Below are 26,355 nucleotides of genomic sequence, written 5' to 3'. Positions count from 1 at the left end.
GAGGCGAGGTTCTCTGAGATGGTGGAGGGCGTTGGTGACAGCAGTGCCGTGGAGTCCGTGTTGTCCCTGAATGTGTGCTCTGGGCTGTCACGGGGCTGCAGCTGTGGGCTCACAACACCAGCAAGTCCTGACTCATTGTTGGAAACTCGGTTGGGTTTGGGTCGTATGTTTGACATGTAATCTTGTAAATATTAACGGTAAATATTGTAATGTACAGAATTAGTAGAAACCGATTTGCTTTGCACCTTATGTAATATCAACTTAGAAATGTCATGTAAGGAGCAGCATGGTGGCACAGTGATTAGTACTGATGCCACACAGCGCCCAGGTTCGATTGCAGCTCGAGTCACTGTCCCTGTGGAGTTTGTATGGGTTCGCCCCCACAACCCAAAGATGTGCAGGGTAGGTGGATTGGCCATGCTAAATTGCCCCTTAATTGGAAAAAATGAATTGGGTACTCTAAATTTTTTTTTTTTTTTTTTTTAAATGTCATGTAATATGCTTTACTCATAAATTTAATAAAAGTACATTTTTGAACAATAAATAGATGGTTCAGCTGGGTGATGGTAGATCCTGTTGGGTGGTTCCCAGGTAAAACCATGGTAATTTGGTCAGAACTTTCAAACAAGCATCAAGGGGTAGCTTGGCTGGTAGGGTGAAAGGTCCATACGGTCAGATCTTTCCTGTATGCCTGGAGTCTAACCCATTCTCCATGTTACCCTCGATGTGACTGGTGGGGAAGAAACTCCTTCTGCAATGTGCTCGTTAGGAGAATTGGACATTCTGAATTCTCCCTCAGTGTACCCGAACAGTCGCCTTAGTGTGGCGACTAGGGGATTTTCACAGTAATGTCATTGCAGTGTTAATGTAAGCCTCCTTGTGACACTAATAAAGATGACTATTTTGTAAAGCAGGTACAGAAAGAAATGCAGTGTTTTTTGTTAATTTCATCCCACGCAGCTTTGTGACACAGGACTCGGTGCTCTACAGGCTCTTCTCTGTGATGCACACCAAGATAAACATCAACTATAGCTGGAGGACTGTCAACTCAGTGAAAGAGAACTTTTGGCCTGCCTGAAACTTGCTGGTCTTCCAAAGCAAAGAATTGTCCATGACCGTGAATTGCAGACTGGCAGATTCTGAGGTTCAGAAGTGTGCTGAGGGATGCACCAAAGCTAGGCACAGTCGCAGCAAATTAGCAATGATGGTAGGCCACCATCTAACACTTTCAACTACGGCACACAGAGGGGCAGGAAACTGGGCAAAACCCCACAGGCTGTATGTTTGATAAGCAATTAATTTTGCAAATAACTGTAAATGTACTGAGTAACTTACTGAATTGGAAGCAATCAATTTGGTCTGCACCTTCTATAATGCATTTAAAAAAAATTATGAATTAAGTGTATGTTTGGAAATAAAAGATGGTTCAGCTGGTTGGTACGTGAGCAGCAGAGTTATACAGGTCAACAGCATCAGATTCAACTGCAGGTCTGTGCTAAAGAAGCCGATTCAATCCTGGGTGATGGCAGGTAATGTAATTAGTCGAGACATCTAGGCTGAAGTACAGGCCTGTGGATAAGATTGGATTTGGTTTTGATTGTTCCAGTGATTAAATCATCTGCCAAATTTAGGTGTAATCAAGAACAGTCATCGGGGAAGACATTGAGGGGTAGATTGGGGTGACCGGTTTCTCTTGAAGCAGGCCTCAACATGGTGTCGGCCTAAAAAATACTTTACCGATTAAAACTGAAGCTGATTTTGTTGATTATCAAAGCCTCTGTAATATAGCAGTTTGCAAAACAAGTAAAGACCTCCGGGGATTAGTTCACTTTTTCCTCCAGTTTTAGGTTTTGGAAACTTGTACTGTAGCTGGATGCTTTTTGGTATATAGTAATGAGTCTAAGCAAACATTGTATCTTTTGTATTTTTAATTCCAATGAGAAAAAACCTGCGTCGGCTTTCTTCAGGTTAAGGAATCTCCAAAAGCTTTGTGATAAATTAGTGAAATATTTGAGTCTAAAACTGAAGGATAGCAATTAATGAGGAAACATTTACCATTGCCTTGAGTCGAGGTTTTTCAGTTCTCGTAAAAGCTTTTCATTTTTCTTCAGAAGATGGAAACTTGTCCTACAGAAAAATAAAGTTGAAAATTAGAATGGACATTATTGATTTTATTTGCATATAGTAAAAGCCATAAATCAATCATGGGGTTTTGATGCATTACATTGGAGACATTAGCAACACCAGAGATTAAATTTATAGCAATTAACAGAATTACACATGTCTGTTACATAGCTCCAGCCTACACATGTTTTTGTAAAACAAGCACCAGCCTCTGACAATTTCAAGTTTTCCCTGCTTGACAAAAAACAGGATTAACCTAAAGTGGTCATCTAACTTCTCCTAAATCATCAATACTGGAATCACACAGCTCCTGACTTTATCATAGACCGCATGAGTTAAATCACAGGAGAAGGGGTGCTGCAAGTATCTGATTCCATAACTCAAGTTTTAGGATAAAACATTTTAGTTACATAACATTTAGTATGGAGGTTTAAGTGTACATTGAGAACCTGATAAATAACTCTATGTAATTGCAATTCAAATAGGCCTGGAGTATTTACAGTTAGTGTTTGTTTAATGAAGTCAGACTCAGAGGGAGAGGGCCTGAACAATGGATAATCTATCTCTGAGCTTTTGGTCGAGGCAGAAAGTCTACCCATGTCGCACTATTTGTTTTCCGTTCATGGGGCGTGGGTGTTGCAGGCTGTGCCAGCATTTATTGCCCTAATTATTATCCTTAATTGCCCTTGAGGGTGCAGTTAAGAGCCAACCACATTGTTGTGGGTCTGTAGTCACATGTAGGCCACACCAGGTAAGGACGGCAGATTTCCTTCCCTCAAGGACATTAGTGAACCAGATGGGTTTTTACGACAATCAACAATGGTTTCATGTTCTTCATTAACTTTTATTGAATTCAAACGTCATCATCTGCAGTGGCGGGATTTGAACCTGGGTCCCCATGGCATTACTCTGGGTTTTTAGTTTGCCAGTCTAGTGACACTATCACTATGCCACCACCTCCCCATTACAACAAAACTTGTTTTGTGCTTTTCAACTGAAAAGAAACTAAAGGAGATCCTTGATAGAGATGGCAATACTGGAAAAAGGCTCATAAAATTCCATTCATATGGGTTACAGAGTCAAAGAATTGGGTTGAAGGTAAAATCAGTCAATTTGCATTTCTGTTTGAACAATCCCAAAGCATGCCACATGTCATGGACTTGGGCTGAGGGGATTAAAATGTTCCTTTGTTTAATTTATCTGTGTTTCTCACAGAAAGTAGTTGCGGTTTTGGTCTTGAGCACACATTTCCCGCTGTGGCCTAACCAGCATTTTATACAAAGAACAAAACAGCACAGGAACAGGCCCTTCGGCCCTCCAAGCCTGTACCGGTCATGATAGTAACCTTGGCCAAAACCCTTACCACTTCCTAGTGCCGTATCCCTCTATACCCATCCTATCCAAGTATTCGTTGAGATGCCTTTTGAACACCATTAATGTATCTGCTTCCACAACCTCCCCTAGCAGCGCATTCCAGGCACACACCACCCTCTTGTGTAAAAAAACCTGCCTTGTACATCTCCTCTAAACTTTGCCCCACGGACCTAAAACCTATGTCTCCTCCACCCTGGGAAAGAGTGCCTGCCCATCCACTCTATCCATGCCCCTCATAATATTGTAGACCTCAATCAGGTCCCCCCATAACCTCCGTCATTCTAATGAAAAAAGTCCGAGTCTATTCAACCTCTCCACTTAGCTAACACCCATCAGACCTGGCAACATTCTGGTAAACCTCCTCTGCACCCTCTCCGCCATTCACGGCTGGATGTGGCAGGACAGCAGAGCCTGGACCGGATGCATTGGTTGTGGAATCGCTTAGCTCTGTCTATTATTTGCTGCTCACGCCGTTTGGCACACAAGTAGTCATGTGTTGTAGCTTCACCATTTTGACACCTCAGTGCCTGATGTTATTCTTGACATGCTCTCCTGCACTCATCATTGAACCAGGGTTGATCCATGGCTCGGTGGTAATGGTAGAGTGGGAGATATGCCGGGCCTTGAGGTTGCAGGTTGTGGTTGAATAAAATTCTGCTGCTGATGGGCCACAGCACCTCATGGGTGCTCAGACTTGAATGGCTAGATCTGTTCGAAGTTTATGCCCCTTAGCACGGTAGTAGTGCCACAAAACATCAATGTGAAGCCAGGTCTTTGTCTCCACAGGGACTGTGTGGTGGTCCCTTCTACTGATGATACGCTCATGGACAGATGCATCAGCAGCAGGCAGATTAGTGAGGATGGGGCCAAGTATGTTTTTCCCTCTTGTTGGTTCCCTCACCACCTGCTGCAGTCCCAGTCTAGCAGCTATGTCCTTTAGGACTTGGCCAGCTCAAGGACATGGATCCACAAATAGAACCTGACGAGTCTGGTGAAAAGTCAAAAAGGACCTGCAAGAGATGGGGCACACTCCCACTCGCAGGTTCTGCCCCGCTACCCATTCCTGTTCAGATATCTCCCGATCAACATCCCCAAGGCCGTTTTCAACACATTCGACAGTCTGTATTCTGAGTAGTAGTAGTGGTGGGTGCTGGTAGCTGTGTGGAGTATGTCCATCCAAACGAAAGTCCTACAAAGGAAAAGAAACCTGGGAGGCCTGGCTCTCCCGAACCTACAGTTCTACCACTGGGCGGCCACCGCAGAAAGAGTATGGGGATGGGTTAAGGAACCAGGAGCAGAGTGGGTGAAGATGGAAGAGAGTTCCTGTATAGGGACGTCCTCCTGAGCCCTAGCCTCGCTCACCCATCCCCCCCAAGTCAAATACTCAAGGGGCCCAGTGGTAGTAACCACACTCCAGACGTGGTACCAAATGAGGCAATACATTGGCGTAACCAAAATATCCACCATGGCCCCCATCTGCAACAGCCACAGGGTCACTCCCGCAATAATGGACGTCACCTTCAAAAAGGTGGAAGCAGGACGAGGGGACGCTGGGGAGGTTCCAGTTACCAAGAGGAAACGACCAGAGATACATTCAGGTCCAAAACTTCCTCTGCAAGAAAACAGCGTATGCTCAGATACCAGGACACTTGTTAGTAAAAGAACTGCTGGACACGGGCGACCCAGGGAAGGGAAACTCTGTGGACTATTGGAGGAGATATACTCCTCCCTGAACAAGACAAGGAAAAAGAATAGGAGGAGAAACTAGGCACAGAGCTATGGCGGGAAGAGGACAGGCTCTTGATCGAAGCACTGCACAGGGCGAACGTCACCTTCCTGTGTGAAGGGCTGAGCGTAACACAGCTAAAGGTGGTGTACCTAACCAAAACTCGAACGAGTGGGTTCTTTCCGGAGGTGGAGGACACATGAACGGTGCCAGGGAGGCCCGGCCAACCACACCCACATGTTCTGGGCGTGCCCCAGACTTGTGGGTTACTGGTCGACCTTCTTTGAGGCCATGTCCAGAGTTATGGGAGTGGCGGTCTTCAGGCTTTCAGATCAGCCAAAACTCTTCATGGGTAGGGGGGGCCGACGCACTAGCCTTTGCCTTCCTGATCACCCACTGGAGAATCCTGCTGGGCTGGCAATCGACAGCACCATCCAAGGCTGCAGACTGGCTGTCTGACCTGGTGGAATTCCAACGGCTGGAACAAATAAAATTTGTCATACGTGGGTCCGAAGAAGGCTTCCACAGGACTTGGAAGCCGTTTTCCAAATTGTTGCAAGACTTGTTCGTGGCCATCAACGGTAACGTTAGTGTGTTAGGGGGGAAGGAGAGACAGCGACGAGCCACGGAATTGAGAGGAAAAGGGAGTGGGAAGGGGGGACGAAAACACACAATACGAACGCAAGGGACAAAGGCACAGGGGATTGGTCTGAGGGCAAACTAAAGCCCAAAACAAACAAAATAGACACTGTTAAATACATGCTTTGGCTACATTAAATTGCAAATTATGTATGTCGACTAAAGGGGGTGGGGGGGGGGGGGGGTCATGCCACAGTTGTAGTGAAGACACTTGCTTGTAAATATTTGTGTTGGCTTCTTCGGCGCGATTTCATAATTTGTATTTTATGAATTGTTGAAAATATGGAAATTCAATGAAAAGAATGGCAAGCTTCCAGCTCATTACAATAGTTCTTTGAATGATGAAGACCTCTGTCGTAAGCAGTCCTTATTCTTATGAAAGTTAAGAGAAATAATGACGGTCAAACTAGTGGAAATAGCATTACAGATGCTGGAAAAGGTGCAACATTTTGCATTTCTATATCACCTTTAATGTAGAAAGATTAATCCAAGATGCTTCATAGGAGTGCAATCAGACACAATTTGACACCAAGGCATACAGAAAGACTAATGTGAGAGTACCTTTAAGAAATGGGTGTGTATATAAATATCTGTAGTGAGAGAACCTTGGGTGTTTATTACTGCAGTGATGTCAGAAAGTGGGTGGAGCTGGGCTGTGTCAGCTTTTTACTTTCGTTTTAGGCTGTTTGCTGCATGGTGTGTTTTAATTTCGTTTAGAGAGCTGGATAGCTGCAGTCACAGCCAGAAGGGGTATTAGTCTCTCTCTGTAATCTAAAAACTGTAAATTGATCCTGGTGATTTAAAACTAATAACAGTAGTGACTTTAACCTGATGTGCTTCTGGTAAAAGGTGTTTTAACATCTTATGGATGTTGAAAGGAAAGCTCAAAGGATTACTTAGTGTTGTATTCTTTGGGGGTTGTATTTGAATTAATGGTTGCCAAGATGTTCACTGTATTTTTTAAAAAGGTTAACTTGAGTTCATAGAATAAACATTGTTTTGCTTTAACAAATACTTTTCCATTTCTGCTGTACCACACCTGTAGAATGAGCCGTGTGCTCCCCATACGACAATCTATTAAAAGTTGTGGGTCAGGTGAACTCCATGATACACTTTGGGGTTCTCTAAACCTTGGCCCATGACAAGACATTCGAGTAATTAAAAGTTGGTTAAAAAAAAGACAGGCTTTAAGGAGCATCTTAAAAGGAGATGTGAAGAAATGGAGAAATTTAGGGAGGGAATTCCAGAGCTTGGGGGGCCAAGGCAATTCAAAACATTGTTGCCAATTGTTGAACGATTAAAACTGGGATGTGCAAGAAGCCAAAATTGGAGGTGTAGAGATTTAAAAAGACATATAGAGCTGGAGGTGGTTGGAAAGAAAGGAAGTCATTAAAAAGTCATGAAAACAAAGATCAGAATTTTAAGTTGAGATTTTATGGGACAAAATGTCTACTTATGCAGCTCGCAGAAGATGATAGGTGAACTAGCCTTGGTGTGAGTTAGGATACGGGCAGGATGGTTTTGGATGATCTCAAGTCGATGCAAGCTAGAAGATGGGAAGCTGGTCAGGAGAGCATTGGAATAGTAAAGGCCCAATGGCATGGATTAGGATTTTAGCAGAAGAGCTGAGTTAGGGATGGATTTGGAGATAATAGGAGATAGAAATAGGTGGTCTTGAAAATGGAATGAATGCGTGATGTTGTGACAATAAATCATAGCCACGAATAAATTATGGCCATATTGAATTTTTATGACATGTGTTTTTAAAAAAGGACATACCAGCCAAAGATGGCTGAGAATGTAAATTCTGAAAATGTAATTCAGTGACTAAAATTGCATTTGACTAAGTAGTCCAGAGAGAACGTAATGTCATACCTTTTTTCAGACAGAGACACTTCAAAGGAAGAGATGCAATGCAAAAACTGAACTGTAATCCCCTCTGGAGATAATGGAGGCTGATTACCATTTCAGCAGAAACCATCACCCGTGGGCTATATTCTAGACCGTGGACACGATGCAAGTTGAAAGAAAGCAGTCTGGGCAAAAGATATGTTTGTGTTTTCCCCCTTCCAGGAATACACAAGAAAAGGGGTTAAAAACCAACTGCAGCCCTGGTATCTGGGGGCTGGTCTGGTGCTCAGCTGTGATAGTGTTTGCTGCAAACGTCATAACTGCAGAACATCCACTAGGCATCCCTTTGCTTGCAGATGAAAACATGTCTCTCTGATTGCTGGAAGCATGTCAGCAAAGCCACAGATGAAAAAGGCAGCATAGTGGTTAGCACTGTTGCTTCACAGCACCAGAGTCCCAGGGTCGATTCCCAGCTTTGGTCATTGTTTGTCCGGAGACTGCACGGGTTTCCTCCGGGTGCTCCGGTTTCCTCTCTCAAGTCCCGAAAGACGTGCTTGTTCAGTGAATTGGACATTCTGAATTCTCGTTCTGTGTACCCGAACAGGCGCCAGAGTGCGGCGACTAGGGGATTTTCACAGTACCTTCAACGCAGTGTTAAAGTAAGCCTACTTGTGACAATAATAAAGATTATTACAAGGAAACAGGGCAAATTATTTCAGCGAACGTGCAGAACCAAGAATCTCCACATCAATGCATTACTGGAATCACCAAACTTAACGGCTGCAGCGTTTCTTCATTTAATCTTCACGAACAAGCCAAAGACTGATTTATGAATTTTTTAAAAAGCTTTTTTTTTGGACTCACTTTCCTTCCTAATCTGTGCGCGTGGATGTTGCATTTTATTATTTTTTTTCTTGCATTTTACTAACTAATATACTCACTTTTTAACTCAAGGAAGCCTGGCTAATTTGCTCCTTTTAAAACATAAATACATTTGGACTGGAATAAGGTATCTACAAGAGAAGGGATTCTTTTTAAATGAACCTTGTTGCTACCAAGCGAGGGGGCCAAATAAGTAAGGGGAGCCAGTTCATCCTTCCTCACCTGAGAGCATAACAATTTGAAGGCATCGTGTCCGAATCATAACAAATTAGGGGACGTCACACAGGAAGTGATCATAACTGTGGTTAGAAGCTGTGGACCAGGGTGGCATGGCGGCTCAGTGGTTAGCGCTGCTGCCTCATGGTGCCGAGGACCCGTATTCGATCCCGGCCTCGGGTCACCGTCTGATTGATTGATTGATATATATTGCCACATGTACCGAAGTACAGTGAAAAGTATTTTTATGAGGCCAAGGGAACGTACACAGTACGTACATAGTAGACAAAAGAATAATCAACAGAGTACATTGACAAATGGTACATCAACAAATAATGATTGGTTACAGTGCGGAACAAGGGCCAAACAAGAGCAGCATAGGGCATTGTGCTGGACGTGTGGGTCTTCAGACTTCTGTATCTTCTGCCTGATGTAAGGGTCTGGAAGAGGGCAACGCCTGGGGGTGAGGGGTCTCTGACAATGCTGTCTGCCTTCCTGAAATTCAGCACGGGAGGTATAGACAGAATCAATGGGAGGATGGCAAGCTTGTGTGATGCATTGGGCTGAGTTAACCACACTGTGCAGTTTTTTGCGATCTTCGGCCGAGCAGTTGCCATACTAAGCTGTAATGCAGCCGGATAGGATGCTCTCTATGGCACATCTGTAGAAGTTTATGAGAGTCGACACAAACGTGCTGAATTTCTTTAGCTTCCATAGGAAGTAGAGACATTGTTGCGCTTTCTTGACTGTTGCGCATAAACGCAAGTGGACCAGGACAGGCTGTTGGTGATGGTTACCCCCAGGAACTTAAAGCTATCGATCATCTCCAATTCGGAGCCATTGATGTCGACGGGGGGGGGGGGGGGCTTGTCGGGATGATGGTCTTGAAGGCAGAGCTGTAGCCTATGAACAGCAATCTGATGTTGGTGTTGTTAAGTAATGGGTTAAGAGTTAAGTAATGCATTAAGAGACATTGCAATTAGTTGTCTCATTTAGTTTAAGTATCCAATGATTCACACTGATATGTAAAGGGGCTTCAGGGGCCCTTGTGTCAGGTGGTGTGTTGTTAAGAGTTTTGTGCAGAGGCTGTGGAAGTGAAATAAATGGTGTTTGGTGAAAAGGAACAGGACTATTGACTCTTCATACAACGGTAACTAAAACGTATAACAATGGTAGCAGAGAATGGTTGCTGTGCAAATGTGAAGGCTTGAAAGATACAACTTTTCCTGATCAAACCAAGAAGTGAGTGAGAAGGGAAAAAAAAACAAGAAGTGAGTGAGAAGGGAAAAAAAACAAAGACTGTGTACAGTTCTGGTCGCCTCATTTTAGGAAGGATGTGGAAGCTCTGGAAAAGGTGCAAAGAAGATTTACCAGGATGTTGCCTGGAATGGAGAGTAGGTCTTACGAGGAAAGGTTGAGGGTGCTAGGCCTTTTCTCATTAGAGCGGAGAAGGATGAGGGGCGACTTGATAGAGGTTTATAAGATGATCAGGGGAATAGATAGAGTAGACAGTCAGAGACTTTTTCCCCAGGTGGAACACACCATTACAAGGGGACATAAATTTAAGGTGAAAGGTGGAAGATATAGGAGGGATATCAGAGGTAGGTTCTTTACCCAGAGAGTAGTGGGGGCATGGAATGCACTGCCTGTGGAAGTAGTTGAGTCGGAAACATTAGGGACCTTCAAGCAGCTGTTGGATAGGTACATGGATTACGGGAAAATGATATAGTGTAGATTTATTTGTTCTTAAGGGCAGCACGGTAGCATTGTGGATAGCACAATTGCTTCACAGATCCATGGTCCCAGGTTCGATTCCAGCTTGGGTCATTGTCTGTGCGGAGTCTGCACGTCCTCCCCGTGTCTGCGTGGGTTTCCTCCGGGTGCTCCGGTTTCCTCCCACAGTCCAAAGATGTGCGGGTTAGGTGAATTGGCCAATGATAAATTGCCCTTAATGTCCAAATTGCCCTTGGTGGTGGGTGGAGGTGTTGAGTTTGGGTAGGGTGCTCTTTCCAAGAGCTGGTGCAGACTCAAGGGGCCGAATGGCCTTCTTCTGCACTGTAAATTCAATGATAATCTATGATTAATCTAGGACAAAGGTTCGGCACAACATCGTGGGCCGAAGGGCCTGTTCTGTGCTGTATTTTCTATGTTCTATGTTCTATGTATACATGGCTGAACTCAGGATAAAGATGACTGAATATGACTATCCCCCCTTGTTTTCTGAAAGGGAATCGTACGACCAATGGAGAAGTGCAGTAGTTATGTGGAATAAGGTAACTGCCTTGGGAAAGAGAAAACAAGGTATGGCATTGGCTCTTTCTCTACCTTATGACAGTAAAATCCGAAACAAAGTGCTTTCTGAGCTGGAATTGGAAGAGTTAGACTCAGAAGAAGGTCTGGAGACTTTATTACATTATATGGATAAGATTTATAAGAAAGATGACTTGTTAAGTGCGTATGAAGCATGGTCGGAATTTGATAAGTTCCGGAAAATAGAGGAATTCTCCATGGAAGACTATATAATGGAATTTGGCAGACTATATAAAAGACTGCAGAAATACAACCTGGAATTTCCACAGTCTGTGTTGGCCTTTAAATTACATGACTGTGCTGGAGTGAGCAACATGGCGCCTGGTTTTGACAGGAGTTCAGTTTACGGATGAGAATACCTTATTCGATCAGATGACAAAAGCTTTAACGAAGTTTCTGGGGAAACATTCGATTCCGATGGCTCTGATGACTCAAATAGGTCAGTCTGCTATAAAGCAGAATATGGAAGATACACTACTAACAGGATGGCGAAATTGTACGGCTACGAAGAGGACCCAAGACTATAGAAGGAGATCGAGACAAGGAAATTATGAAGACAGAAACCCAGTTGGAACCTACAATAGGAAGATGAACCCCAGAAATGCACGGGGCATGATAAATCGATGTTTTCGATGTGACTCTCAATACCATTATGTCTTCAACTGTCCAAAACGTTGAGTGTGTTTGAAGTAACACGTGACACGGAAGAGTCAGAAGAGGAAAAAGATAGTGTTCAGAGAGAAGACATTGTCCTATTAACAAGCAGTTTTATGCCAGTAATGAGGGTGTTGGTTGCAGAATCCTTCAATTGTGCTGTATTGGATAGTGGCTGCACATCTACTGTGTGTGGAATTGACTGGTTAAAATGTTACCTGGACTCCTTGAATGCTGAAAGTAATAACAAGGTTAAGGAATTTGAAAGTTCCACAAGTTTCAAGTTTGGGGATGATAATACTCTGAAGTCACTGAAAAGAGTAGTGATCCCTTGCAATATTGCCGGAGTGAATCATTTCATTAGCACGGATGTTGCATCAAGTGAGATACCTTTGCTTCTGAGCAGACCGTCAATGAAGAAAGCACACATGAAACTGGATATGGAACAGGATAAGGCAACAGTTTTTGGAAAGACGGTGGACTTACAATTTACACAGTCGGGACACTATTGTATTCTATTACTGAAAAATATTTCAAGTAGAGTGGTTAAGGATGTGTTAATGGCAGTTAAAAATGGGACTTTCGCTGATAAAAAGCTTGTTGCATTAAAACTGCATAGGCAATTTGCACATCCACCTCCTCGGAGGCTGAAAAATATATTAAAGGATGCAGGGGTAAGGGATGAAGACTATACTAAACTGATAGAACAGGTTAGTGATTGCTGTGAAGTTTGTAGGAAGTACAGAAGGACACCAGCATGACCGATAGTAACCCTACCTTTGGCCAGGGATTTTAACAACATTGCGGCTGTGGACCTTAAGATCTTGGATTAGGCCATTTTTCGAAAAGGACAACTACCAAACGTTGGTACAAAGGTGACATACTTGCCTGAAGGGTCTAGTCAATGGAAGGATGCAATTGTTATTAGAGCAGGGAAGGCCACTGGAAAGTATAAACATTGGTTGAATGTACAGCATTCAGGGGAGGGAGTTAAGACAATGGATTGGGAACACGAAGTTCAAAAATGGAGGTCACAGGAACGCAGTGCCAGTTCAGATAGTACATCGCTTAGTGAACAGGTCCGCAGGAAAAGGTCGAGAATTTTGAAAGGACATCCCACAGCAGATCGGAAAGATCAAGCAGTAGCAGTATAGAACAAGTTACCAGGCGGGAGAGGGGACGTAGTTTATCAAGGTCTCGGAACATGAGTAAGACTACGAATACTAATAGGAGTAGAAGCCCACATGCACGTGAGATTTTGGTGGCTTCCAATAAATTATATGAAAAGTTATCAAAGATTCTAAACAGCAAGAACTGCATAGTTGGAGTGAATTTGGGGTATACACGGAAGTACCGGATAGGGGACAAAGAGCTCTGTCCCACAGATGGATTTGAACGGAAAAGGTTCTTCCAGATGGAACCGAGAAGGCAAAGGCCAGGCTTGTGGCAAGGGGATTTGAAGAAAGCTTAGATGATCAGGATTTAAGGGTAGATTCACCTACAGCAGGAAAGGTTAATTTTAAAGATCTTCTTTTAGCCCCAAAGGCATGGGAATGCAAATCTATAGATATGAAAGCTGCCTTCTTGCAGGGGCATCAGCTCCAGAGAGACATTTTTCTCCGTCCTCCTAAAGAAGCAGCTAACACAGAAGGGGTATTCTGGAAGTTGAACAAATATGTATGTGGTTTAAATGTTGCACCTGGAGTCTGGTATTTTTCGGTAAGGTCAGTTTTGTTAAAGTTAGGCTGTTACCAGTTGAAAGTAGATCCGGTAATCTTTTACTGGCACTATAAAGGGAACCTTTCTGGCATCTTTATGATGCATGTCAAATAATTTTTGTGGGGTGGGACTAGTGATTTTGAAACTTTTGTAATCTCTGGTTTGAGGAAATAATTCAGGGTTGGAAGTCAGGCTTCCGGTGCATTTAAATATGTTGGACTGGAAATCAGACAGACTAAGTTAGGGGCAACTTTATGTCAGCAATCTTATTTGGAAAGCATCAGCCCAATAGCAATTAGTCGTGGCCGGGTTTTCACAAAAAGATGCAAGGTTTCAAAGATGGAAAAAGAGCAACTGCAAAGTTTAATTGGGCAACTGAATTGGTTAGGTAGACAGACTAGACCAGACGTGAGTTTTGATGTCTTAGAGTTGAGTACAAAAATGAATGATCCCAAAGTGGAAGACATAATAAGAGCAAATTAAGCGATTGGCCAAACTAAAAATGCAGGAGTGTGTTTTGAGGTTCCCGGTTTTAGGTGACCTTAGGCACTTGAAATTCATAGTTTATAGTGATGCATCCTATACATATCAAACACAGGAGGTTTTATAATTTTCCTCTTGGGGAACAATGGTAAATGTTGTCCTCTTGTGTCGGGAAACAAAGAAAATAAGGAAAGTGGTCGAAAGCACTTTGCCTGCTGAGACATTAAGCTTTGTAGAGGCGGTGGATATGGCCTTTTATATATCTCAGATATTGACAGAAATTTAACTTTTGGATATTGTTAATGAAGGGCGCCTGTTTCTGTGATTTCCCCCCCCCCCAAAAAAAAATTTTGAAAAATAAAAAGGGGGGGGGGGGGGGGGGGGAAATTGCATGTGTTTTTGAGTTTCTTTAAATTTTGTTTTCACCTAACTATTTTTTTCTCCAAGGGGGGACTGTAAGTAATGGGTTAAGAGTTAAGTAATGCATTAAGAGACATTGCAATTAGTTGTCTCATTTAGTTTAAGTATCCAATGATTGGCACTGATATGTAAAGGGGCTTCAGATGGCCCTTGTGTCAGGTGGTGTGTTGTTAAGAGTTTTGTGCAGAGGCTGTGGAAGTGAAATAAATGGTGTTTGGTGAAAAGGAACAGGACTTTTGACTCTTCATACAACGGAAACTGAAACGTATAACAGGTGTCCTTGTTGTCGAGATGTTCATGTGTTGATTATAGGGCCAGAGAGATAGCATCTGCTGTGGTTTGGTTGCCGCGGTAGGTGAACTGCAATGGTCGAGACCATCTGGGAGGCTGGCATTGATCCGTCTCATGACTAGCCGCTCGAAGCATTTCATGATAACAGACGTGAGGGCCACTGGCCGGTAGTTGTTGAGGCATCATACCTTGTCTTCTTTGGTGCTGGTATTATGGTGGTCTTCCTGAAGCAGGTGAGGACCTCGGAGCGGAAAAGTGAGGTGTTGAAGATATCTGTGAATACACTCGCCAGCGAAGGCTCTGAGTGTTCGCCCAAGGACTTTGTCGGGACTCTTCGCTTTCCGCGGGTTTACATTCAAGAAGGCAGCTCTTACCTCAGAGATTGTAATAGTGGGTATGGGTTGTTGGGGCGGGTAGCACTGATTTATTGGCTGACTGTTCAAAGCAGGCATAGAACTTTTTCAGCTCATCGGGGAGGGATGCTCCAGCCCCAGAGATTCCGCCTGGCCTTGCTTTGTAAGCCCTGCCATAGACGTTGTGGGTTTGTGTCGTTGGCTTGGGACTCTAGTTTGATCCGGTACTGTGTTTTGGCTTTCCGTACTTCATACCTGGATTGCTTATATAGGTCAGGGTCGTCAGACTTGAACGCCTCCGTCCGGAACTTTAGCAGGGAGTGGACCCTTTGGTGGAGCCAGGGTTTCCAATTGGGGAACACCCGTATTGTCGTCTTTGGTACACAGGCCTCGACACCCTTACGATGAAGTCTATGACGGTGGTTGCGTACTCATCCAGGTTAGCTGCCGCGGCCTTGAATATGGAACAGTCCACAGACTCCAAGCAATCAAGGAGAGTGTCCTCTGATGCCTCGGACCAGCACTGCATGGTTTTCTTGACTGGTTCAGCACGCTTGAGTTGCTGTTGTAAGCCGGAAGTAGGAGTACTGACTTGTGGTTGGATTTGTCAAAGTGTGGTCTGGGAATGGAGCGGTATGCACCTTTGATGCTTGTGTAGCAGGGCTTCCGGGTGCGGCGATGACCAGCTGAGTCGCACGTTTCGGCAGCTCCCGGTGGAACGGACTTTTGGGCTCTTAATAAGAGCCCCAACGGCAATTTTAACGGCTAAAAGTACTGTGCGGTGAACCAGAAGGGAATCCCCCCTGGATACGGATGAAAAAAGGAGGGGAAGGTGGCCGGATTGCGGTGGATCCTTTAGAGCAGCGGCAAGGAAGGCAAGCAAAAACCAAGATGGCGTCGGAAGGTGGCAGTTTAATATGGGGCCCTGAACAACACGAGTTTTTGAAACGCTGAGTGGAAGAACTCAAAAAGGAAATGAAGAAGGAGCTGTTGGCCCCGATATTACAGGCGATCGAAGGGCTAAAGGAGGAGCAAAAGACCCAGGAGCGAGAGCTTCGGGTCGTGAAGGCAAAGGCTGCCGAGAATGAGGACGACATACAGGGCCTGGTGGTGAAGACGGAGATGCACGAGGCACACCATAAACGATGTGTGGAAAGGCTGGAGGCGCTGGAGAACAACGCGAGGAGGAACAACCTAAGGATTCTTGGTCTTCCTGAAGGTGCGGAGGGAGCGGACGTCGGGGCATATGTGAGCACGATGCTGCACTCGTTAATGGGAGCGGAGGCCCCGACGGGTCCGCTGGAGGTGGAGGGAGCATACCGAGTGATGGCGCGAGGACCGAGAGCAGGAGAAATTTCCAGAGCCATAGTGGTGAGATTCCTCCGTTTTAAGGACAAAGAGGTGGTCCTTAGATGGGCAAAGAAAACTCGGAGCAGTAAGTGGGAGAACGCGGTGATCCGCGTATACCAAGACTGGAGTGCGGAGGTGGCGAGAAGGAGGGCGAGCTTTAATCGGGCCAAGGCGGTGCTTCACAAAAAGAAGATAAAATTCGGAATGCTGCAACCGGCAAGACTGTGGGTCACATATCAAGGGAGGCACCACTACTTTGAGGCGGCGGATGAGGCGTGGACTTTTATCGTGGAAGAAAAATTGGAATGAGCGGGTTATTTAAAAAAAAGAACGTTTGAAACAAAGTGGTGGGGCGAGTATGGGGGGGCGAAGAGGGGGGTAAAAAGGGGGGAAAAGAGGAGTTTTATGTTATTAATCCTGCGATGTGGTAACTTTTCTCTCTTCCACAGGAGGTGGTGGGGGGAGGAAAGGAGGTGGAGGAGATGGGGCGTTGACCATTGGGGGCGGGGCCAAGGGGGAAGCGCGGGCTTTGTTCCCGCGCTATGATAATCATGGCGGGAATAGGGAAGCAGGAAGGAGGGGGCGTCGCACGGTGCGAGCCGAGGTCACGGGGGGAAGCCGAGGTCGGCCAGAGTTTGCTGACTTCTGGGAGCAACATGGGGGGTGTAACTACGCTAGTGGGGGATCGAGCGGGGGGGGGGGGGTGGGAGGGGGGGAACTATTGGGCTGCTGCTGCTGGGGAGAGGGGGTAGCTGGTATGGGGTGGGATGGGCGGGGGGGACACAGCTGCGTGGGAACCGGGTGAGGAGCTGGAAAAAGGGGATGGCTAATCGACAAGGGGGGGGTAAAAAGCCCCCCAACCCGGCTGATCACGTGGAACGAGAGAGGGCTGAACGGGCCGATAAAGAGGGCACGGGTACTCACACACCTAAAGAAACTTAAGGCAGACGTGGTTATGTTACAGGAAACGCACTTGAAACTGATAGACCAGGTGAGACTACGCAAAGGTTGGGTGGGGCAGGTGTTCCATTCGGGGCTAGATGTGAAAAACAGGGGGGTGGCGATATTAGTGGGGAAGCGGGTAATGTTTGAGGCAAAGACTATAGTGGCGGATAGTGGGGGCAGATACGTGATGGTGAGTGGCAAACTACAGGGGGAGACGGTGGTTTTGGTAAACGTATATGCCCCGAACTGGGATGATGCCAATTTTATGAGGCATATGCTAGGACGCATCCCGGACCTAGAGGTGGGAAAGTTGGTAATGGGGGGAGATTTCAATACGGTGTTGGAACCAGGGCTGGACAGGTCGAGGTCCAGGACTGGAAGGAGGCTGGCAGCAGCCAAGGTGCTTAAAGATTTTATGGAGCAGATGGGAGGAGTAGACCCGTGGAGATTTAGCAGACCTAGGAGTAAGGAGTTTTCGTTTTTCTCCTATGTCCACAAAGTCTATTCGCGAATAGACTTTTTTGTTTTGGGAAGGGCGTTGATCCCGAAGGTGAGGGGAACGGAGTATACGGCTATAGCCATTTCGGATCACGCTCCACATTGGGTGGACTTGGAGATAGGGGAGGAAACAGAAGGGCGCCCACCCTGGAGAATGGACATGGGACTAATGGCAGATGAGGGGGTGTGTCTAAGGGTGAGGGGGTGCATTGAAAAGTACTTGGAACTCAATGATAATGGGGAGGTCCAGGTGGGAGTGGTCTGGGAGGCGCTGAAGGCAGTGGTTAGAGGGGAGCTGATATCAATAAGGGCACATAAAGGAAAGCAGGAGAGTAGGGAACGGGAGCGGTTGCTGCAAGAACTTCTGAGGGTGGACAGGCAATATGCGGAGGCACCGGAGGAGGGACTGTACAGGGAAAGGCAAAGGCTACACGTAGAATTTGACCTGCTGACAACAGGTACTGCAGAGGCACAGTGGAGGAAGGCACAGGGTGTACAGTACGAATATGGGGAGAAGGCGAGCAGGTTGCTGGCCCACCAATTGAGGAAAAGGGGAGCAGCGAGGGAAATAGGGGGAGTGAGGGATGAGGAAGGAGAGATGGAGCGGGGAGCGGAGAGAGTGAATGGAGTGTTCAAGGCATTTTATAAAAAATTATACGAAGCTCAACCCCTGGATGGGAGGGAGAGAATGATGGGCTTTCTGGGCCGGCTGGAATTTCCCAAGGTGGAGGAGCAGGAAAGGGTGGGACTGGGAGCACAGATTGAAATAGAGGAAGTAGTGAAAGGAATTAGGAGCATGCAGGCGGGGAAGGCTCCGGGACCGGATGGATTCCCAGTTGAATTTTACAGGAAATATGTGGACTTGCTCGCCCCGCTACTGATGAGGACCTTTAATGAGGCAAAGGAAAGGGGACAGCTGCCCCCACTATGTCTGAGACAACGATATCGCTTCTCCTAAAGAAGGAAAAGGACCCGCTGCAATGCGGGTCCTATAGACCTATTTCCCTCCTAAATGTAGACACTAAGATTCTGGCCAAGGTAATGGCAATGAGGATAGAGGATTGTGTCCCGAGGGTGGTCCATGAGGACCAAACTTGGTTTGTGAAGGGGAGACAGCTGAATACGAATATACGGAGGCTGCTAGGGGTAATGATGATGCCCCCACCAGAGGGGGAAGCGGAGATAGTGGTGGCGATGGATGCCGAGAAAGCATTTGATAGAGTGGAGTGGGATTATCTGTGGGAGGTGCTGAGGAGATTTGGTTTTGGAGATGAATATGTTGGATGGGTGCAGCTGTTGTATAGGGCCCCAGTGGCGAGTGTGGTCACGAATGGACGGGGATCTACATACTTTCGGCTCCATAGAGGGACAAGGCAGGGATGCCCTCTGTCCCCATTATTGTTTGCACTGGCGATTGAGCCCCTGGCAATAGCATTGAGGGGTTCCAAGAAGTGGAGGGGAGTACTTAGAGGAGAAGAACACCGGGTATCTCTGTATGCGGATGATTTGTTGTTATATGTAGCGGACCCGGCGGAGGGGATGCCAGAGATAATGCAGACACTTCGGGAGTTTGGAGAATTCTCAGGATATAAACTGAACATGGGGAAAAGTGAGTTGTTTGTGGTGCATCCAGGGGAGCAGAGCAGAGAAATAGAGGACTTTCCGCTGAGGAAGGTAACAAGGGACTTTCGTTACTTGGGGATCCAGATAGCCAAGAATTGGGGTACATTGCATAGGTTAAATTTAACGCGATTGGTGGAACAAATGGAGGAGGACTTCAAGAGATGGGACATGGTATCCCTGTCACTGGCAGGGAGGGTGCAGGCGGTTAAAATGGTAGTCCTCCCGAGATTTCTCTTTGTGTTTCAGTGCCTCCCGGTGGTGATCACGAAGGCTTTTTTCAAAAGGATCGAAAAGAGTATCATGAGTTTTGATAAGAAGACCGCGTGAGTGAGGAAGGGATTCTTACAGCGTAGTAGGGATAGGGGGGGGGCTGGCACTACCGAGCCTAAGTGAGTACTACTGGGCCGCCAATATCTCAATGGTGAGTAAGTGGATGGGAGAAGAGGAGGGAGCGTCGTGGAAGAGATTGGAGAGGGTGTCCTGTAGGGGGACTAGCCTACAAGCTATGGTGACGGCCCCATTGCCGTTCTCACCGAAGAAATACACCACAAGCCCAGTGGTGGTGGCGACTTTGAAAATTTGGGGACAGTGGAGACGGCATAGGGGAAAGACGGGAGCCTTGGTGGGGTCCCCGATAAGAAATAACCATAGGTTTGCCCCGGGGAGAATGGATGGGGGATTTGGAATATGGCAAAGAGCAGGAGTAATGCAACTGAAAGATCTGTTTGTGGATGGGAAGTTCGCAAATCTGGGAGCGCTGACCGAGAAATATGGGTTGCCCCAAGGGAATGCATTCCGGTATATGCAACTGAGGGCTTTTGCGAGGCAACAGGTGAGGGAATTCCCGCAGCTCCCGACGAATGAGGTGCAGGACAGAGTGATCTCAAAGACATGGGTGGGGGACGGTAAGGTGTCAGATATATATAGGGAAATGAGGGACGAGGGGGAGATTATGGTAGATGAGCTGAAAGGGAAATGGGAAGAAGAGCTGGGGGAGGAGATTGAGGAGGGGCTGTGGGCGGATGCCCTAAGTAGGGTAAACTCATCGTCCTCGTGTGCCAGGCTAAGCCTGATTCAACTTAAGGTGTTACACAGGGCGCATATGACTGGAGCACGGCTCAGTAAATTTTTTGGGGTAGAGGATAGGTGTGCGAGATGCTCGAGAAGCCCAGCGAATCACACCCACATGTTCTGGTCATGTCCGGCACTACAGGGGTTCTGGGTGGGGGTGACAAAGGTGCTTTCGAAAGTAGTGGGGGTCCAGGATGCTTGTGTAGCAGTGGTCCAGGGTGTTTGCACCTCTGGTGGGGCAGGAGGTATGTTGATGGAGTTTGGGTGGGACCTTCCTGAGGTTGGCCTGGTTTAAGTCTCTAGCCTGTCTGAAATCTGTGTGGAGTTTGCACATAACCCAATGTCTGCCCCCACAGGCCAAAGATGTGCAGGGTAATTGGATTGACCACACTAAATAGCCCCTTAATTGGGAGAAAAAGAAGAATTGGGCTCTTTAAATTTATAAATTTTATTTTAAAAAAGCCGTGGAACTCAAGACTGCTTTACTTGTGCAATGCAACAAAAATATAGCTCCAGATTTCCTTGAAGAAATCTCACAGTAGATACCTCATTATATTTATGCTACTTAGGCAGTCATACATTCACAGGCTTTAAAGCAGCACTTCTCAAATAGAAATTGCTGTCAAATAAATACATAGACAATGCTTAAAATTGAATGAAAAGGCTTGATGAAATCGATTGATCTGCTCCAACCTTACAGATGAACCAATGGATTCAGGAAATAAGTACTTGCACGGAGAGCAAGCAGGGTGCTTTAGGACAAAATTACAATGTAGGATTACTTAGGGTGCGATTCAGCAGACTTAAATCTAAGTCCGCTTTTGGGCGTGTTTGGCAGGACGGTTCTCGGTGGCTTCAATGGCACTTGGCTGTTTTTTTGGCCACGGGGAGTTTCTCCACGCCGAGGCTGCACTGAAGAGATTTCCTAATGGCTGCTCCCAGAATGGAGCGGCGTTTTGTTCCGCAGCCCCGGCAACACCCCCGCATCATGTGCGCTTTCAGCCCTCCCCCCCGCCCCCTCACTTTCTGCCCCACCCCCCTAACCTTGTCGATACTCCTGGGAATCCCCCCTCACCCATTGGCAAATCCCCCATTCAGGGCCTGACCCCTGGCAGTGCCAACCTGGCACCCGAGCAGTGACACCCAGATACCCTGGCAGTGGTAGCGCTGCCAATGCCAAGGTATCCAGGGACCACCCTGCCTCACCCACCCGGTCTGCAATGGCCTATGAGATCCAGACCCCTGCCCCCGGAGGTGCCATTATGCCTGGTTCACGTTTGTGTGGACCAGTACTAAACGGCATCCTGGCTCGGCTGTTGACTCATGGGCGCCAGGTGAATCCAGCCTCTGGGGATTTAAATATCCAGATCGCGCTGGGCTCAGTCAGTCGGATGGTCCACGATCGGTCTGGTGTTCAGCGTGGAGCCTGATTTGGGGCTCCTGAGCAATTCACCTGTTGCACCCGGATCCATGCAGGAGCAACAGGGTCTCTTAATCGCACCCATTATTAACATATTAAATAATCTCCCACAAAAGGGGTACTCTTGTACTAAGCTGGGTTGGTACCTGTCAAGGAGGAAGAAATTATCTTTAAAGGTTCTTGCTTTGCATTGCCATTCTGATAAATTGCAAACTCTGCTGCTGCTACTTAAATGCTGGTAGCCACTCCTGAACAAGTTTACAAAAACAAATGTTTATGATAGGGCGGCTGCAATAGCTGCAGTTAGAACTCCAATGAAAATAATAACACTGCCATGCCATTCTGCAGCTCCAAAAACTCCGCGAATAGATAATTATCATGTTGAAAGGTTTTGCCTTTGGTGAAAGAAATTGAGGATGACTGCTAACTCTTAGGCTGGAGAGTTATACAGATTTTCTTCTAATTCTGAGTGAGTTCAATCCACTTTAGGAACAAATCAAGGCAGCTTAAGTATGTTAGAAAACACCCTTGTGCCAAGAGTCCAAAATTGAAGAAGACGTTGGAAAAATTCAGCAGTTGTCGGTGGACAGAGAAACAGAGTTAACATTTCGAGACCAACATGACCCTTTCTCAGAGTCATATTGGACTCAAACTATGAACTGTTCATATCTTCTGCTGAAATAGCATTCAAAAGCATTCAAATAATAGCATTTTGCTATTATGACTGCAGTCCCAGATTGATGCAGAGGGAATTGGGTTAAGTTGCTTATTACTGTGTTGATAAGATCTGGAGGAATTGTTATAATCTGGGATCTAAAGTATTTAACTAAAATTTGTGCCACAGTCCCATTTGTTTGTGCTGGCTTTACTAGCTTGTTGGTTTTCTAAAAATGACTGCAGATTATTGCCATAACCAGCTAAACATGCAGACAGCCAATTAGAGCATAATTTTCTTGGTTTTATTTATATGCATGCCCTGAAAGGATAGCATTGTTTTACTCATTATAAAGCTTCATTGGTTACTGCTGTAAAGATTGTATAGCCTGGGTGGTTGGAAAAGAATAAACTTTACAAAACCAAAAGAGGCCACATTATAGGAAGGATGTGATTGCACTGGAGAGGGTGCAGAGTGGACTCACCAGGATGTTGCCAGGGATGGAACATTTAAATTACAGTGAGTTTGGATAGGCTTGGGTTGTTTTCTTTGGAGCAGAGAAGATTGAGGGGCCAACCTGATGGAGGTGTACAAAATTGAGGCGCATGGCAGGATGGATAGGGAGCAGCTGTTCCCCTCAGTTGAAGGGTCAGTCATGAGGTGACACAGGTTCAAGGTGAGAGGCAGGAGGTTTAGGGGGGATTTGAGGAAAACTATTTTACCCAGAGGGTAGTGCCGGTCTGGAATGCACGGCCTGGGAGGTGGTCGAGGCGGGTTGCCTGCCACCCTTTAAAAAGTACCTGGATGAGCACCTGGCACATCATAATATTCAAGGCTATGTGGCAAGTGCTGTTAAATGGAATTAGGTAAGTAGGTCAGGTGTTATTCGCGTGTCAGTGCTGACTCGATTTGAAGGGCTGAAGGGCCTTTTCTGCACTGAGATTCCGTTACCTTCTCACTTAATCTAGTTTGTGGATAGTGAAAGTCTGTTCCAATACCCCAACAAAACAACCTGACAAAGAAACAGGATTGGTCTAGCAGTGCACCTTCTGGTGTTTTGTACAATGTTAATTGACCCTACATTAGTTCACCTACGCTATCTAAATCATAACATGCTGATCTCTCATATCACTTTTCTGAAAAATCAGTTAATCATCTCTGTAGTGTATGGAAGGTGATTAAAATGAAAAGAAAAATGCAAGTTTACATTTGTTGCAAATGTGGTATCTTGAAAGGATGCTATTCAATTTTAATATAAAAGTTAAGAGTAATATTGAAAATCCACATTTAATTTTAATTGCATCTGAAGCTACTAACAATTGTGAAGGATCTGATCACATCATTTATAAGCGTGGAGATTAGAACAAAATGGACAGATTTTTAATTAAATGTGCAATTATTTCAAACATAAATCATATTTTATCTCTCACATCTTACCTGTTATCCCACGAATTCATGCCAAGAATATTCAGCAGCATCCTGCAATAGTAAAACACAGACTGAGGCTCCTGTGGGCATGGTTGCTCCTGCTCCATTGCTTTCATATTTAGGTCATTGCCATGCTTCTCCACAAACTCTTTCTCTTCCGTGTGCTGCTTCAGAATCGCATTCATTACATCATTTTCCTGTTTCTCTGAAATACAAACAGGAGGGGGAGTAGGGATATTAAGTTGCACACCAGCTCTCTGGAGACACTCTGGACTGGTGGAACCCAAGTACTGCAGCATCTCATCCAAGGCATCTTCATCATCACGAATTACATCCCAAGATGGCACTATTTCCCTGCATCTTCTTTTTGTTTGAGGTACCAAATAGTCCCTTAAATTATCATCAGTTTCTGTCTCATTGAAGGCAGGTTCCACCATCTGTTCTTCTTTTCGAAGATTTGTGAACGTGTGAGCAATTTGCCTTTGTTGGCAGCAGTGAGGTGGTCCATATAGAATTGCAGAATCCCAGGAGTATTTACCAGATATATCACGCACCACAACTCTAACATTTGAGGTAGCTGTTGAGAGTCCAGCTGACATCCCTCCTCCTGGGATATTGTCCTCAACAGGGATTTCCAGGTACGAGATAAGGGTAGAACTGTTCAGCACAAAAAATTGGAGATTGGGGTTCTCAAAAAGTTCAGGGGAAAGCTCAGTACAGTCAGTGAAGGGGTTATCATGGTTTTCACTTATCAAGCTGGTCAGCATGGCGGGGCCACCACTCAATGGATAATGGCCAACGTGGTTCACCAAATGAATTATCACAGTCCGGGCAGCAACTGAAATCAAACCTTGCTGAATACGGCTTCTCACTGTAAAATATATGAATGAGATATGTTGTAAAAACATTTTTTGGATTGATTACTTATTTTAGTAAATTTAACTAGTAAATCATTACATTTTGCTCAATTTGAACACCTTCCAAGAAACCTTGTAAAGAACCACCTGGTCAGTCTGAGGACTATTTTCACTGGATTGCTTTAGATTAATAAACTGCATTGATAAAATGCAGATCACAATAGCTGCAACACGAATTACAGTATATATTCATATTCAAACAGTCAACCTAAATTCACACACACAAACACCATTCATTTTAACTACAAGGTAGATTAGGTTTCAATCCAGTGAAGATGGAAGATCTTTTCTTTTAAATACATTTGATCTGTTTCAATGTAGCACACAAGAAACTACACTACAAAACCAACAACTGGTAAGAAAAATAGAAATCTTAGAGTACAAATGAAATCCTTCAAAACTAATTAAACTAGACTTTGAGATAATGCTAAGATTGGTGAAATTTTTTTAATTCACTTAGTGTTGAAAGAGTAATTTCAGTTGCTCCTAGCCATTGACGAATCCATTTAAGGTTTAACAAGCCACATTAAACAGTAAACACAAACAGAATACTAAAAATTCCTGTTTTTGAAACTTTAGCTGTTTTTACTACTCCCAAAATCAAACTGCTTAGTCGGTCTGAATTTCCTAGTGGTTGTTTTATTATTTATTTCTCTATCCAATTGCCTGCTAATATAGTAGATTTCCCTCAGATGGTGAAAGTTTGCTGAAATTACATGGAGTGCTATAATTGATTTTCTAAAGCAGGATTGTTGACTCTCATTCAAAAGTCAAATCAGTGATCTTATGGCGGATTTAACCTGTTAAAACAGCATTGCAGGCTCCTCTGTAGGGCACACAAATCAACACATCATTGTTTTTAATGAGGACATCTGATAAATAACACTTTTAAGTTTACAACCTTCCCATAATTCCATACCCTTCTCCTGTGGTCTCTTGTGTGAATACCTAATCCACTAAATGTTGTGGCATACCAATTGTATACCGCATCAAGATCTGAAAGAGGCCACGGAATCATGTTGGATTCTTTATTTTTTCCAATATACGGGGAGCCTGAACACAGGAAAATGCAACCAAAACATATGCTTTCAACATACTGGCCACTGTAGTTACTTCAGCAATATTGCATGATTTCCTCCAAAAGGCTTTATGAATGTCCAGAATAGACCAACAATACCAATAGCACCAGATGATACAAGGGAGCATTGTACTTTGGATTTGTCAAAGCCTAAATTGATATCCAAACACCATGGTTAGTACCACTGTAGCCATGTAAAATGGCTGACTCCTGATTAGAATGGCCAAACCCCGATTTAAAATGGCGAACGGAAGAGGATGATGGGAAAATCAGCCAACAGGACTCAAACAGACAGCTGCAGGTAAAACAGTGTATTCGCCTCTGGAGC

The 26,355-nt window shown here is 45.2% G+C and overlaps 1 protein-coding gene across 1 annotated transcript in view; it reads right to left on the bottom strand.

Moving 5' to 3' along the window:
• The window catches only part of ralgapa1 (Ral GTPase activating protein catalytic subunit alpha 1), a 361,211-nt gene that overhangs the window by 100,614 nt on the left and 234,242 nt on the right, over window positions 1–26,355 (bottom strand). Inside the window, exons 34-35 of the mRNA XM_072494899.1 lie at window positions 24,042–24,903; window positions 2,056–2,127 (exon numbers count right to left, since the gene is read on the bottom strand). Of these exons, the coding sequence (XP_072351000.1) occupies window positions 2,056–2,127; window positions 24,042–24,903 (934 nt within the window). The remainder of the gene's footprint in view (window positions 1–2,055; window positions 2,128–24,041; window positions 24,904–26,355) is intronic.

This window comes from Scyliorhinus torazame, chromosome 2 (assembly GCF_047496885.1).
Source record: "Scyliorhinus torazame isolate Kashiwa2021f chromosome 2, sScyTor2.1, whole genome shotgun sequence".
Lineage (NCBI taxonomy): Eukaryota > Metazoa > Chordata > Chondrichthyes > Carcharhiniformes > Scyliorhinidae > Scyliorhinus > Scyliorhinus torazame.
The sequence above is the reverse complement of the archived record's forward strand: the minus strand, read 5'-3'. Positions and strand labels throughout refer to the sequence as shown.